Here is a 15,995-nt window from a genome sequence, read left to right as displayed (position 1 = left end):
AATGACATTGATTTGATAATCCGATTGATTCTGGATACTTGCAAAAGATATCAAAGATATCCAGAAAATACAATATGAAATATTTTATGTTTAATAGATCTTTACTAGAGTATGTTAAGCTAATTGTCATTTTTAAGGGTTCTAAAACTAAGTCTCAAACCTTATCCAATCCTTGTTTTAAATTGGTCATTTTATCTTTCTCTACCCAAAGTAGATTTACAATGAATACTCAAATAGTTATTTTATACCATTACCATGGGAGTGAGGCATCCAAAACCTACATCTATTATGTTTACATTCTTTTTACTTTAAATTTCCTGGAAGATAGCTATTAAAACTATTTAAGGGGCACCTGGGTGGCTCAGTTGGTTGAGCGACCAACTTCGGCTCAGGTCACGATCCTGCAGTTCATGAGCTGGAACCCCACATGGGGCTAGCAGCTATCAGTACAGAGCCTGCTTCGAAACCTCTGTCTCCCTCTCTCTCTTCCCCTCCCCTGTTATGCATGCATGCATGTTCTCTCTCTCTCAAAAGTAAATAAAAATTAAAAAAAAAACTTGGAAACCAATTTGACAATAAATTTCATATTAAAAAAACTAATAATGTTCCTTCTAAATATAGTTTTCATTTTATTTGTTTATAATTTTTTAATGTTTATTTGAGAGAGAGAGAGAGAGAGAGAGCATGCGCGCACAAGTGGGGGAGGGGCAGAGAGAAAGAGAGCAAGAGAGACACAGAATCTAAAGCAGGCTTTAGGCTTGAGCCATCAGTACAGAGCCCAACACGGGGCTTGAACTCACATGACCTGAGCTGAAGTCAGATGCTTAACTGACTGACCCACCCAGGTGCCCCATAAATACACTTTTTTAAGTATACGACTTAGACTTACTTATACAGCTTAGACATTTAAGTATCTTTTTCAACCCAAGTTTTAATTCAACTCTACCTTCTGAACTCAGACTTGTTTCAATACTCTCCTCTCTTCTTCCAAGCTGCACTTACTTCCATGCTGTCCTCTACATCTGTTGTCAATTCTTTGTCTCCCATTTTGCCACTTTCATATTTCTCTCCAACAATTTCTTCTTTCAGGAAGTTTTCCACTGATGATCTATAGTATCTAAGTTCTAAAAGAAGACAGTTTAGGAAAATTAATATAATATAAAAATATCATACTTCCAGAAGGGAGAGACATACCCACAGGTATAGGTGAGATTTTTAACTTTTTTTAATTTCAAATAGAACCCCTACCTTTCAAACAAAAGATCACTATCTCAAAACAAGAGACAGAAAAAAATAGCAAAAAATTACTCACAATGAGAGGGGTAGACTTTCTGTAAGAAATAAAATAATAAAAGAATGAAAATTTAGGGAAAATTATACTAGATACTTAATCTGCTCTTTCAATACGATCAGTAAGCATATAATACCTCTCCTTTAAAAGCAGGTATTCCTAAAAAAGGAGCTAATTACTAATTACTTCTTAACATTCTTTTCATTAGAGCTAATTTATATCAGTGAACAAATTTGTCATCAATATTTAATAATGAGCCAAGAGTTCAAAAATTCAAGTAGAATGAGTGAGGACTGTGAATGAGAGGCATATAAAAAAGTAATTTTAATGATATAATTAGGGAGTATCCTTGGCATTAACATTGATTACACATTTTAGCCATTTTAAACCAGTGTATTTTAAAGCCACTTTATATTAATGAGGATGGTTTAAAATAGGTCATTCAATATTTTCTTTATTGGGGGGAAGGGAAATGCATGCATCCTGAGGCTAAAGGAATAACTATATAATGTATTTACTATATGAAATAACCAAAACCTAATTAAAAATGAACCTTTTAAGTAAAAGTACATTTGAACGAGTCAAGTATAAATATAATTTTTCCTGGACTTGTGGTTATAATTCAGTTATTTTAACACTAAATTGGACAGTAGGGTTAACACATTATTTTTTCCCCTAGAATGAATTTTGTAGCAGTAAAAGGTCTAACTGCACATTCAGTGCTAGAATACTTTCCCACATCTATTTCATTGGACAAATGAAATTATAGATGTTGAAGTACTACGCATTTGGTCAATTAGAGATGTTGGTGATTATTCTGACATACATATTTTCAGGGATAGAAATTCATTAGTAACTGTAACCTTTGCAATTTTTCCATCTTTGATAAATTTGATTATTTAAGTAATTACTTAAAGCAGAGAATATTGCAGAGATCAACCAGAAATATAGTTTATGTGGTCTTAATAAAATAAGCACTGAATAATGATTTAACCAAATCTATGACAACCACAGTTCAGAGGATGGGGAGACAGAAAGTAAGGGAACATACAATTAGTGTGGGAAAAGAAATAAAAGAGCTAAATCTTCACTTTCACAAGACCAAAAGCCAAGTTTATTGGAAATAGGAAGATGAATGCCAAAAGAAATAGGGAACAATTGAAATAATTCCCCCTAAGGAATAAGAAATTGGAGGCGGAAGACACCAAGGGGACTTTTGAAGTCTTATATAAAACCATCTGACTCTTTAAATACCTTTTCATTTTGATTGAAAAGTTAAAGTCATTGTATTTGGACTATATCAAAATAAAAAGCTCTGCACAGCAAAGGAGACAGCTATCAAAACTAAAAGACAATCTACTGAATGGGAGAAGATTTGCAAATAACATATCCAAGAAAGGGTTAGTATCCAAAATATATATAAAGAACTTACATAATTCAACACCAAAAAAAACCCAAAAAACAAAAACCAAAAAAAAACCAACAAAACAAAACAAAAAAACAAAAACCCCAAGTAATCCAATTTAAAAACGAGCAGAAGACATGAACAGACATTTCTCCAAAGATGGTACACAGATGGCCAACAGACACATGAAAATACGCTCAACATCACTCATCATCAGGCCAATGCAAATCAAAACCACAATGAGATGTCACCTCGAACCTGTCAGAATGGCTAAAATCAAAGCTCAAAAAACAACAACTACGGGCAAGGATGTGGAGAAAAAGGAACCCTCATGTACTGTTGGTGGGAATGCAAACTGGTGCAGCTACTGTGGAAGACAGTATGGAAGTTCCTCAAAAAATTTAAAATAGAACTACCCTATGATCCAGTAATTGCACTATTGGGTATTTACCCAAAGAATATGAAAACACTAATATAAAAAGATATATGCACTTCTATGTTTACTGCAGCATTACTCGCAATAGTCAAATTATGGAAGAAGCCCAAGTGTCCATCCATAGGTAAATGAGTAAAGAAAATGTGGTATGCATATGTAAGTACGTACATACATACATATATATACATACATACACCCACATAATAGAATATTATTCAGCCAAAATAAACAATGAAATTTTGCTATTTGCAACAACATGGATGGATCTAGAGGGTATAATACTAAGCAAAGAAGTAGGAGAAAAACAAATACCATATGATTTCACTCACATGCAGAATTTGAGAAATAAAACAAAACAACAAAGAAAAAAAGAGAGACAAATCAAAAAACAGACTCTTAACTACAGGGAACAAAGAGTTACCAGAGGGGAGGGTGGCGGGGGATGAAACAGGTGAAAGGGATTAAGGATACACTTATCTGGATGAGCACTGAGTAACATATGGAATTGTTGAATTGCTACACTGTACACCTGAAATTAATACAATGCTGTATGTTAACTACACTGGAATAAAATAAAATAAGAATTAAAGTTGTTACTTGTATGTAATCAAATTTTCCATAGCTTCTACTCATATTAATCCAACCTATCCTTGTGGGGCCACAGAAGACTGTTCATTTCACATGCATGGAAGAGACATGTTCTCCACATAAAAATATCTTTAAATTAAAAAGAGAAATTTTGATGGGAAAGGGTGGGGAATGAGAAGACCAGCAAGAACAGAGTAAAAGCAAAGATACAAAAGGTACTCGGTGACTTTTTCCCTCCAGTAGGTAGAAAGTAGAATAGAAAACAATACTTAATGATTCAAAATCTAAATATCAATAAAGAGATGAATACCTTGAGAAATGTGACATTGGTACCTTGGTGTAGTAGTTCATTGGTATGGGGTAAATAGTTCCAGTTCTGTGGAAGTTGAGATTACACTTAGCTTCCTGCACCTCCCACCTGTAGTGAGTTAGCTGTGCCCACTGTGTGACTTAATCTGGCTAATAAATGTAAGCAAAAGCTCATGTTTCTTTCAGGCAACAATTTAATAGCCAGTGTGTGATAGGGCAGGATTTATTTTCTTCTGTCACAGTCATTAAAAATGCTCAATTTGTGGCTGTTCCTCAGCATGAGTCCCAGAATGAGCACAACAGAGAACCCTCACTGATTTGTAATTAGCATGTGACATAGGAGGTAATCAACCTTATTGCCTTAAACTACTGAGATTTGAGGGGTCATCACTACAGCATAATCTAGTTTATCTTCACTATTATACAAACTAGAATGAGGTGCTACCTTAACAAGAACCCCAAAACATTGGCTTAGAGGCCAAGAAGCAAGGACTGTTCAGGATCTAATCAAGGAAACTTTCATCAGAGACTGGAGCTTGGCAATCCACAGTAAGGAGTGACAAAACATTTGCTGAAACGGTCACTATAATAATTTGGAGGTGACACATACTTAATGAATTTATAATGAGCATGTACCCAGGCTTGTGTGGCTAATGAACCTCTTTATGGCCCTAAGAGAGGAGGCTGGTAGTCAGAAGATGAACACTGTGTGATAGTTGCTGTTGGTTATGTTTAATAAGATATTCAAAGAAAGGTAGTCAAAGAACCACTGCCATCCAAGAGACTAGCTGGTTAATACTTACACAGTCCTTTAGCCCCCACCCTTCTGTCAGAGAGCAAGCTGACAAGCTGCTCAGCCATGGAAAGGGGCCATACTATCCAAAGCCAACTTCAGATGTGGCCAAAGATAATAAAGACGGAAAGACCTCTTGCAGAGTAAAGCCAAGGACCATGGAGAACTATGCCCCAGGGCATATGCCAGAATATGAACTATTCGATACTGGTCTACAATAATGAGATAAACAAAGAAATTGAGAACAAATGTCAAAAAGTTTTTATAGTCCTTTTTACACAGTAGTTTTGTGTTTTATGAATCTAAAAAATTTTTAACAGGCTTGTCATGTGCTAGGTGTTTTCATTTTATTTTTCTTATAATTCATTTTTATTGTATTTAACAAAAATTCAAAGTAAATTGGAATTTTAAAAAACTGGTCATTCTTAGCAGATAGTTTGAGAAGCACTGACCTAGAGAAACCAGTGAACAGAACAAAAGCCCTAACAATATCTGCCCAGTGATATTTCAAAGTTGCTACAGTCTAAAGTCTGGTGTATGTCTTCCATTCTTCCCCTCTCCAAATTGGCACATGTATTATAGTTATTTGTCCCTACACTATCCTATGTATCCAAGTGGAGGTGGGAAACAGGTAACTTATAATGTCCTAAGACATTAACACTACTGGGCATTACTTAGAGATCCTGGACTGTTGAGCTTGGTACAGTGATTGAATGGGATTTGAGGGCTATATCCATTGGGAAGGGCCAAAGATGAATTACATGTAAGAAGGAGAATATCTGTTGACAAAAATGGTGGATTGTTCAAATGTTTCTAGTTCTCTACACATGTTAAAATTGTACTTCTCCACTTCCTTGAAATAGGGAGTGACTTGATTTGGCCAATGAAATGTACAGCAACATATGTAACTTCTGGGAGCTTTTAAGAGTCAATATAGGGGTGCCTGAGTAGCTCAGTTGGTAGAGCATCCAACTTTGGCTCAGGTCATGAACTTGTGGTTCATAAGTTCGAGCCCGGTGTCAGGCTATGTGCTGACAGCTCAGAGGCCTGGAGCCTGCTTAGGATTCTGTGTCTCCCTCTCTCTCTGCCCTTCGCTGCTCATGCTCTCTCTCTCCCTCCCTCAAAATAAATAAATAAATAAATAAACATTAAAAAATTAAAAAAAAAAAGAGTCAATATATACGGGGGGGGGGGGGGGGGGGGGGCGGGGGGGCTCAGTCAGTTAAGCATTCAACTTCTGCCAGGTCATGATCTCATGGTTTATGAGTTCGAGCCCCACGTCGGGCTCTGTGCTGACAGCTCAGAGCCTGGAGCCTGCTTCCCATTCCATGTCTCCCTCTCTCTCTCTGCCCCTCCCCCACTCATGCTCTGTCTCTCTCTTTCTCTTAGGAAATAAACATTAAAAAAATTTTAAAGAAAGAGTCAATATATACGTTTCATGAATCACAACTCACTTTTCTTCTGCTGTAATGAATGATAACACTCAGAATGAGGCCTTCTCAGGCACCTGGGTGGCTCAGTCGATTAAGCATCCGACTTCGGCTCAGGTCATGATCTCATAGTTCATGGGTTCGGGCCCCACTTCGGGCTCTGTGCTGACAGCTCCGAGCCTGGAGCCTGCTTCAGATTCTCCGTCTCCCTCCCTCCCCCCCACCCCGCCCCAACCCAGCTTGTGCTCTCTCTCAAAAATGAATAAAAATTTTTTAAAAATGAAAAAAAAAAATGAGGCTTCTCTGCTGAACCAAGTCTCAGAAAGAGGACAACATAAGGCAAAGCTCCCAGATAACCCAGAGAGAGCAGAAATTAAACACTTGCTTTAAACCACTGAAGTTTGGGGGTTGTTATTACAGTATAACCCAGCCTAGCCTTATCGGTTTTAATAATAGCTAAGGGGAGAGTGACTTGAACATAAATACATATACTAGATTTTTAAAGCAGAAAATGTGAAAGAATTCACAGGAAATTGAGGCGCGTGGGTGGCTCAGTTGGTTAAGCGAATGACTTTGGCTCAGGTCACGATCTCACAGTTTGTGAGTTGGAGCCCTGCATCGGGCTCTGCACTGACAGCTCAGAGCCTAGAGCCTGGAGCCTGCTTCAGATTCTGTGTCTCCCCCTCTCCTTACCCCTCCCCTGCTCACGCTCTGTGTCTGTCTCTCAATAATAAATAAATGTTAAAGAAAAAAAAAATTCACAGGAAATTGACCCAATTTCACTATAGGGAAGATTCTAAAAGAGAAGAGGACTCTTTCAAATGCAATGGACTATAACCACAACAGGTGTCAATACTAAAAGAAGGCGGAAGTCATAGGCAAATATTTGCCAATAGTACACACATCTCCCAACTACATGCAGACTCCTACCCTTAGAGCCTGGAGGGTCCCCTCAATTCATCAGGATAATGTTCCTGTCAGCACTAATCAGAGTTGGTATGCAAGATGTAAGTTTTGCCTCATCCCTAAACTCTAAACACGTATGCCTGCACAAGTCATTTAAAGTTGGAAAAAATGTGTGACAATTAAGGTCAAATACAAAAGGGTGACAAACACTGTAAGCATGGAACAATGAGACTGTAGTACAAAAAGAGCTAAAGCTTGCAAATAAAATGCATCAAAATTTTGTTCAGCACCTGAATACTGAGAGAGCCCCCAGGGGGCAATGAGGAGGAAAAATTTCAACAGGAAAACTCCTCTTCTTGCAGGGAGGGCAGGAGGAAGGATCTGCCTTCATGTGTTCCACAGCTGGAGCAGCTGGTGAGTGACTCTTCCCACTTTGGGATTGGGTCCTATTTATAATAATACTGGAAAAAAAGTTCTGCTTTTAAATGTTTGAAGACCACTGTGCTAGAATAATGTACCCTTCTAGAACAATATTCAACCATTGTGCATTTGAACACTTTCATATTTTAGAATATCAAGCAGCAAGTTTTTCTAGAAGACTTTGGTTAGTTTCCCCTTTATAGACTCAAATTTCCCTTATGATTAACAATAAATGCTTACAAACTTCCTGTAAGAACATTCTGGCAAAAATTAGCTTAACAATTTAATGCTGCTACTAGAGACAACCTGCTCACTGAACCAGCCTCAAATAAAATGTTGATTAGCTCTCAGCACAGTTTATCAGCTAAGACTCGGTGCAGGACAAAAAAAAGACTCAACATCTCTCCACTTCACAGCCCCTTCACGGCAGCTGGGGCAAAATCCTCTATCTGCCCCAACTGCATGCCCATCATGCACCCCTAAAAAAGGAAGGAGAAAAGAGACAGCTATCTGGACTTGCTCTGGGATAAAAAAATTCACAAAACTATTTCATAGTAAAACTAGTATGGGTATTATCCTGATGTTGTTTACTATGACTCTGAGTAGAAAATATAAAAGAAACAGACTTTCATGGTGAAAGTCTGAAAGTGAAAGTCTATTCGTGAACTGAAACAGGTACCCCATCATTATGGAAGATACAAAAAAAAAAGGCATGTCAGGGAATAAGAGGTTCCCCTGATTGTGATGAGTGCCTAAAATCACCAAACTCTGAATTCATGCTTAATTTACGCACTTACGCACATAACTGCTTAACTCACTTTAACTCACTGCTGCCATAAGCACTCTGTCGCAATTCAAAAAGAACTGTGTAAGTGCCCTAACCACATTCTCGGAAGTATCTTGTAAATTCCAATAAACATGAGATCCTTCTCTAAAGTGTGGATGTTGGATTAGACCTATTAATTTCTTTCAACAAGTTGTACACTACTCTAGGCTGCAATGAACAGCCTGCTCAGCTGACTGCTCCGCTGCATCTGAGGGATCCACATAACTGTGCCAGGCCTAAACGTCTATCACAGTCTGTCCTATAAAGAATCCAAAACACACCAGTATCTGGCGCCTGGGTGAACCACTGTCCCAGAATCTGTAGTACAAAACGGACTTTAAAGTTCCCTGAAGATCACTTAGCTTGGAAAGAAGGTAGCAACACTCCTCTTGCACAAAACATTAGGACAAAGTATGGTGAGTTAGGGCAGGCAGAGTTGGTGGAACCAGTACATGTAGCAGTGTCTTTCACAGGGATACTGAATCTGTGATGTGCCCATTCTAAGGAAAATACATCATTTTGTGTCACTTTGCTCATTTTACTACCAAACATAAGAAAGAAAGAAAAAAAAGTCAGCAATGTCATGTCAGTCCAATACAGGTTGGAAGTTCCCTCACTTATTTGCAGTAATAACACAGCATTTGTTTTGTACCTGTCTGAGGCCCAAGAGTAGCGCCACCGTCCACCGAAAACAGGATTGAGGTCTGAAGGAATACGTGTGGAATTTAAGGAGTACAAACCATTCTACTTCTTCCTAGACAGTACGTTCATCAACGACTTACAGTTCTCTTTCTGCCTTTTTTCTCTAAACTTATGCCCAGAGCATCTTTCCAAATTGTAACTTTCAAAGACCCACATTCCCCCTACTCACTTGTCGCTTGGACCTCCATCTCATCCTAATACCCCTCTTCCTTTAAGAGACATTTTCCGAGGAAATTTTTTGCTTCAAGCTTCATTTCACCCTTCTCATTCCATCCTTTCTCCCCACAAAGGGGTCGTGTTTTTCTCGCCGCTTATGCAGGGGGAAAAAAGAAGAAAGCAAAGCGGCCCTCAGAAGGATCCGGGCGATCCCTTCTAAGCCAAACTCCAGAACTCGATAGTGCGGCCCATCCGTGCTGGCGGAAACCACAGCCCCTCGATGGAGGGACCAGCGCTGCCACTTACCTGCGGAGACCTGCGGGCCAGACCTACCCGGAAGGACCCGGACTGTTCCCGCAGCCAACAGTTGCCGCCACGTGAAGAAAAGGCAGAAGGCGGCGCCGTGCCCCTCTGGCGGGCAGCGGCTAACCGATGCACCCACCTACTAGATAGAGCGCAGCACTCAAACCCTTCACACTTACTGCCACCACCGCACGGAGGGGTCGACCTGCAAAGCAAAAAAAAAAAAAAAACAAAAAAAACAAAAAAAAACAACCCCCAAGGCTCCTCCCTCTCCTCGTGCTCCCTACGTGCGGCCTCTCCAACCAATGGGAAGCGCAGGGGGCGGAGCGAAAGCCGCCCCAGGTGACAGGCGACTACCAAGTCCTCCCGCCGGCGCGAGCTGGCCGTGTAGTTGCCGGGCCAATCGGCAGTGTGGGTGGGGAGTGGAGGGGAGGGAGAAGGCGAGGGAAGTGGGTATCCAATCAGATCTCAGAGCCTTCGAGCGACGGGTCCTGTGGCCCGTGGCCTTCCGAGTGCAGCGCGCAGGGGGCGTGCCCACCTGGGCCAATCGGCGCGAGCCCACGGTGCGGAGCGAGCGCCTCAAATGCTCGGGTTTCTCAGCTGATTGTCTCCAGCCGAGAGTTGTTTTTTGCAGCTACCGAGCGGAGCTGCAGCAGGAGGAGCCGAGACCCCCGGAGGGGGGGGGGGGGGGGGGGGGGAGGGGGCGGGGGCCGGAAAACCGCGGCTGCTCTGCGCGGGGCTCCGGGTCCTGTCACGGCGCTTCCTGGGGTTGGAGGTTGGGGTGGGTGGGGGGTAAGGGGGAAATCCTTCTCCCCCTCGACGGCGGCTCCGAGTCCGGCCTCTTCCTTCCCGCGCTCTCTCGCCCGCTCCCCAGCCCCCTCATGAGGGTGCCTGTGCCGGGTCCGGCGGCCGGCCGCGAGCCCTCGACGCCCGGAGGCGGAGGCGCCGTCGCTGCCGCCTCAGGCGCCGCGGTGCCGGGCTCGGTGCAGTTGGCGCTGAGCATCCTGCACGCCCTGCTCTACGCCGCGCTCTTCGCCTTTGCCTACCTGCAGCTGTGGCGGCTGCTCCTCTATCGGGAGCGGCGGCTGAGTTACCAGAGCCTCTGCCTCTTCCTCTGTCTCCTGTGGGCAGCGCTCAGGACCACCCTCTTCTCCGCCGCCTTCTCGCTCAGCGGCTCCCTGCCCCTGCTCCGGCCGCCCGCTCACCTGCACTTCTTCCCCCACTGGCTGCTCTACTGCTTCCCCTCCTGTCTCCAGTTCTCCACGCTCTGTCTCCTCAACCTCTACCTGGCGGAGGTAAGGCGGGAGGACGGGCATGCGGGGCCGGGCGGGTGAGCGGGGCCGCTACGATCAACTCGGGCTGAGGGCCGGGGGGGGAGGGGGGATCGGACAGTGAGAGGCGGACCCGAGAGCAGCTTGGGGAAACTGAGGCACGCCTGGAGTGTGCGCCAGCGTTCTCGCCCTAAACTTAAGAAGCGGATTGACTCGGTTTCTCAGAGGCTGGCGGGGTTGAGTGAGTGAGAGTGTGGGTTCCGACAACTTGAAACAGGACAACCCTTTGTTCGGTGTTTTGGCCCTCCGAGGTAAGGTGTTGGTGGCACCAACAAAGTGGCATCGCAAGAAGTAGCGGCCCCGGTAGCTCCGCCAAAGCTGGACTGTGTTGAGAGAGGTTGGATGCTGAGGTAGCAGCAGCTCTGCTGAAGCTGGACTGCTGCCAGCCATTACGTCACCAGGCAGAGCTGTTCCTCTGCTATTGTTGCTGCGTTTCTTTTATTAGAAGCTTATATTCCCTCCTGCATCTCCTTTCCTGTGGCTCGATAAGCCTCACACAAATTCCGTTCGATAAGTTCCCCAGCAGGGTTAATGATCGATAACCGATGCCGAGGGTCGGTATAAAGACCTCCGTAACGCTCATAATGTTGGCCCCACTTGCTCCATGCTTTGGCTATATATCCTACCTCTTCTAGCCTAGTGGTTTATTTAGAGCTAATTAAGATAGAAAATACGAGCTTAACCTATGACTGTTGCGGAAACAAACCACTAAACTGTTTTTGCAATAACTTAATAGCTGGAACCTAATCACACCCCCTTTCTCTTTTATGGGGAATTGCTGGTTGGATTGCATTGTTCTGCAGCGCTTAGGTATTTGACCCATTTCAAACAGGTTTGAGAGTGGAAGGTTGTCAATCATGTGTGTCAGCTAGTGGAATTTAAGCCACAGAATTTTGAGAATTGCCCAAAAACTCTCCCTTCCCCTCCCCCACAAAAAAAAAAAAAAAAAGCTTGAGGAGGGGTGGAAACAAGGTGACATCATATGCTTAATACTGACTAATATAGAACAATATTGGTCTATGCAGCTAATCCTCTCAAAGGCTTTTGGAGGTGATGAGAATTAACATAGTTCTGTGCAAAGGTAAAAAAAAAAAAACAAAAAACAAACATTTGAGGCAGATTGTTTATATTCCCTGTGTAAACCAACTCTTTTCTCCCATAATAGATGGGGAAGTAGAATGCATAATTTTAAAATTACAGTCATAACTTCAGCTTTTTACCACACTGAAAACAACAGTTGAAAATAAGAAACAAAACTAATTTAACTTGAATTCCTTTCCTTCCCCACCCTTTGGAAGTCCAAGCAATATAATGACAAAACCGAAACAGTAAAAAGCAAAAGTAAAACGCATGGGTAATCATAAATCACATAATCATGCCGTAGTCATGTCACTTATTTGATGATGTTCTCATCTTCTAGTTGTTGTTGTTTAAGCTTCTGTTTTTTTTTTTTTTTAATTTTTTTTTTCAACTTTTTATTTATTTTTGGGACAGAGAGAGACATAGCATGAACGGGGGAGGGGCAGAGAGAGAGGGAGACACAGAATCGGAAACAGGCTCCAGGCTCCGAGCCATCAGCCCAGAGCCTGACGCGGGGCTCGAACTCACGGACCGCGAGATCGTGACCTGGCTGAAGTCGGACGCTTAACCCACTGCGCCACCCAGGCGCCCCTAAGCTTCTGTTTTAACACTTCTGTCCTTTGTAGTTAAATCGATACATTGTGTTCTTCCTGACACCATTTCTGATAGAATACCAGAGACCTCTCATTTGTTTTACTCTAGCTTCAGATATAATTTACCTGAAAGAGATTAGCAATTCTTATGCCATGATCATCAGATAATTTGTTTTTCCCCTATACATTTGGACTTATAAAATCATATTAATAATTCACTGTAAAAATATTAGGCATTTCATAAAGTAGCCAAATACTCATTTTTTTTTTTACCTTTTTTTTTTTTGCCATTTTAGATATAAGAGATGCTACAAAGGGCATAAATCTTAAGTGTACAGCTAGGTGAAATTTTATGTATGCCTACACTCGTGTTACCACCACCCAGACTAAGACAGACGGCATTTCTGGTGCCCCAGAAGATTCCCTTGTGCCCTCTCCCAGTCATACCTCTCACCTCTAGGTAATCACAAAGTGGCTAAATACTATCACAATAGTAAAAGCATCTATAGTTAAGTTCAAAATTATGAAAGTATGCTTCTACAGCATAAACTGCATCATATCTAGATTGGGTTTTCATACTTTTAATTGCTGATGTTCCAAGCTAAATGAGGAAGAATTAAAAGTCTAAAAGTCTTGTTAAGGGAATCTTTTGTTTGTGTGATGTACTTTTCAAAAAGCAGTAAAACACAATAAACCAAGACACTGTAATTCAGAAGATAGATCAAAGCTTTTTCCTTTTGGAGTGTCTCCTAAAATTATAGATTGTCTATGCTTCTCTTTTTATAATGAAATTAACAAATTTAAGACACATAACTGTACTTAAAACAACAAATTTTCAACTGAGAAAGATATCTTGACCAAAAACCATTTCCTTATTCATTAGAAAAAAATCCAGAGGAATCTGTATTTAAAAGAGAATTTGAATTTACATTATTAGAAGTACACTTTCAATTGATCCTTCTGAATTAATGAAGCTTTTTCAGTGAGTTCTTGGTATTGTAGAAGGATGGTAGGGAAAGCCTATGTAGTGGCAAATAACAAAACATAACTGACATTTGATTTTTTTTTTTTACCAAAAGATCCTATACCTGTTTGAATAGTTGTACTTCTTGATTACCAAATCACTCTCTTTGCTGTCATTAAATGCCAATTTCATCTTACTGTCAGCCTCTTTAAAGCACTTGTTGCATACGTTTCTCACTGATTAAAAACATTCTAACTTTAAGGACTTAGTTACAAAGAACCATGGAGCAATATAAAAATAAAGTTAGAAAAACAACCATTACTACTTTGAATGCATTTTGGTGGTTCGTCTAAAACTCATTCAGTTTTCAAAAAGTTAAAACTACCTAAATCACTCTTTCTTTTGTTGACTACACTTGAGTGGAATTGAGATAAGGACAAGTAGCCCTTTTGAAATAACTAGACTTTTCAACTTAACCTCCTGGAAGCAGATAGTTGGGGAAAAAAAAAACTGTACACTAATCTAAAAACACCTACTAAACTTTTTCTGGCATGATCAATAGAACAGGTACTTTACCAAAGAAAGGTTCACACTCCTGCACTTTTACCAGGGAAGACTTTAGTCTTTAAAATAGATTATCTGATAAAAAGATGCTACCTACCACTGGAACAAGTAAAAGCACTTAAGATGAGAGTTGATAGTATACTATCTTTGGAGTATTGTTATATACCCCAGAATCAACGAGTTCATCTTCAAGGCCCATGTTAACCTTTTTTTCTTGCAGTTTTGTAACATGATTGCCAGTTGCTTAATTGGGATAACATATGGTGACCTAATCACAATGCCAAAACAACCAGGAAAATTAAATTTAGGAAAATTAAACTCCTACAATCATGGATGCTATCATTGTGCCTGACAATGAATACATTCTTCCAAATACGGATGATAGGTCAAATAGTGTGTAGTTATAAACTTACGTGTACTAGGGTGTTGTTATAATGTTTTGTGATTTCTCACAAAAGCATTCCACCACCAAAAATGGAAATTCTTTAAGGATAAGTTACTTTATTATATTTTTATCTCATGGCAGCTAGAACAATGGTGAATATATTATTGAATGACAATCTGGAAAAGGCCAAATCTAGAAAATATTTAGCCATCTAAAATTTGGACATTAACTTCATTTTGGTGAACATTTGAAGTAAATTATTTATGTACTTTCTAAGGTCTTTATGTTTTCTACTGAAAAGCTTGCCTATGGTATGAATGCCAAGATTCTTTTGGATTATTGTGACATAACTAGATAAAAGTTCATTTTGGTTACCACAGGTAAAATATTAGTAATGAAACCACTTTAATATATCTGAGTTTTGCTTAGCAATACTATTTTTATATCATGGTAAATGGCACATAGTAATTAGGACTTTGCTAATTTGGTTTCAACAAAATCTATTAAATAGAAAAGTCTGTAAAACAAGTCTCACATCATGAGTCAGTTACTATTTGCTGGAAATAGTGGTTTTAGTTCAATGTTGGATTTTGTAACATTTGTCTTCACAACCCCCATGATACAGGTAGATACAAGCAGGGTGTGATTTGTCCAGGGTTAAATGGTTATGCATCAGATGTAAAGCTACCATATAGCCAAAGGCTATAAAGTCTTATCAAGTGATTGATCCTTATAATATATTCTGATGGTCACCACCAACTTTTCATTATTTAGTACTTTACTATTTGCTTTCCCACTTTCCCCCATTTCAAACCTTTACTCTCTCCAGCAAACTCTTTCTTCCCCCTTCATTCTCAACATATGACCCTCAGCTCCTAGTTTATAGAAGTAGAAACCAGGGCCATCTGGCTGAACAAAGATTCAGAAAAATACCTTAAAATGCTGCAGAGAGTATTCAGTCTTTTTCAAAGAAGTGAAGAAATTCCTCAGAGGTAAAAAAACAAAACACGCACACGCACAGAGTGAATGCAGAATGTTAAAGTACCACACAGATGTTTGCCTTGGGGTTGGAGGTGGTTATTAGCTGCTTCCTGCTGGCCTAAAGCTTGGATGTTAATTTTATGTGTTGGGGGTCTGGCAAGGTGACATTGGAGGCAATACCTTGTGATGAAGTCTAATCAGAGACTTCATTCCCTCCAACTTAATCCCAGAATTCTCAAAGTGTATATCTTCAGGAAATGGACTATGAAAAATAAGCATTTTGTCAAAGGTTGATGGGCTTTGTGCCTCTCTCTGCCTTGGTCTTGGGTGATGGAGGTACAAATTGGGAAAGAAAAGTCTTTCCTGAGAATGCATGGCAAATTTATTCTCACACAAGTTCACACCACTTCTGTCAACTTGGAGAAAAAAATAAATAAAACCCAAACTGAAAATGTAGTTTATTGGTATCCTGGCTTGGTAGTAACCTCAAGAACCTGGAAGGAGCAGATGCAAATCATTTGTAGATGAGTAT

The 15,995-nt window shown here is 40.6% G+C and overlaps 2 protein-coding genes across 5 annotated transcripts in view; one reads left to right on the top strand and one right to left on the bottom strand.

Annotated features, from left to right (window-relative positions):
* Positions 1-9,817, bottom strand: part of TXNDC16 (thioredoxin domain containing 16) — a 138,070-nt gene extending 128,253 nt beyond the window's left edge. For 3 of the 4 annotated variants that reach the window (XR_007453432.1, XM_049611560.1, XM_049611562.1), the window contains exons 1-2: positions 9,569-9,817; positions 1,003-1,124 (exon numbers count right to left, since the gene is read on the bottom strand). The gene's annotated coding sequence lies outside the window, so the exon portion shown is untranslated. Of the gene's footprint in view, positions 1-946; positions 1,125-9,568 lie in introns of all 4 variants that reach the window. The other variant, XM_049611561.1, reaches the window with a different exon arrangement.
* A 552-nt stretch (positions 9,818-10,369) lies between these two features.
* Positions 10,370-15,995, top strand: part of GPR137C (G protein-coupled receptor 137C) — a 65,302-nt gene continuing 59,676 nt past the window's right edge. The window contains exon 1 of the mRNA XM_049611573.1: positions 10,370-10,860. Coding sequence (XP_049467530.1) covers positions 10,447-10,860 — 414 coding nt within the window. The 5' untranslated portion in view covers positions 10,370-10,446. The remainder of the gene's footprint in view (positions 10,861-15,995) is intronic.

Source organism: Panthera uncia (genome assembly GCF_023721935.1).
Source record: "Panthera uncia isolate 11264 chromosome B3 unlocalized genomic scaffold, Puncia_PCG_1.0 HiC_scaffold_1, whole genome shotgun sequence".
Classification (NCBI taxonomy): Eukaryota; Metazoa; Chordata; class Mammalia; order Carnivora; family Felidae; genus Panthera; species Panthera uncia.
This window is presented reverse-complemented; position numbering and strand designations above follow the sequence as displayed.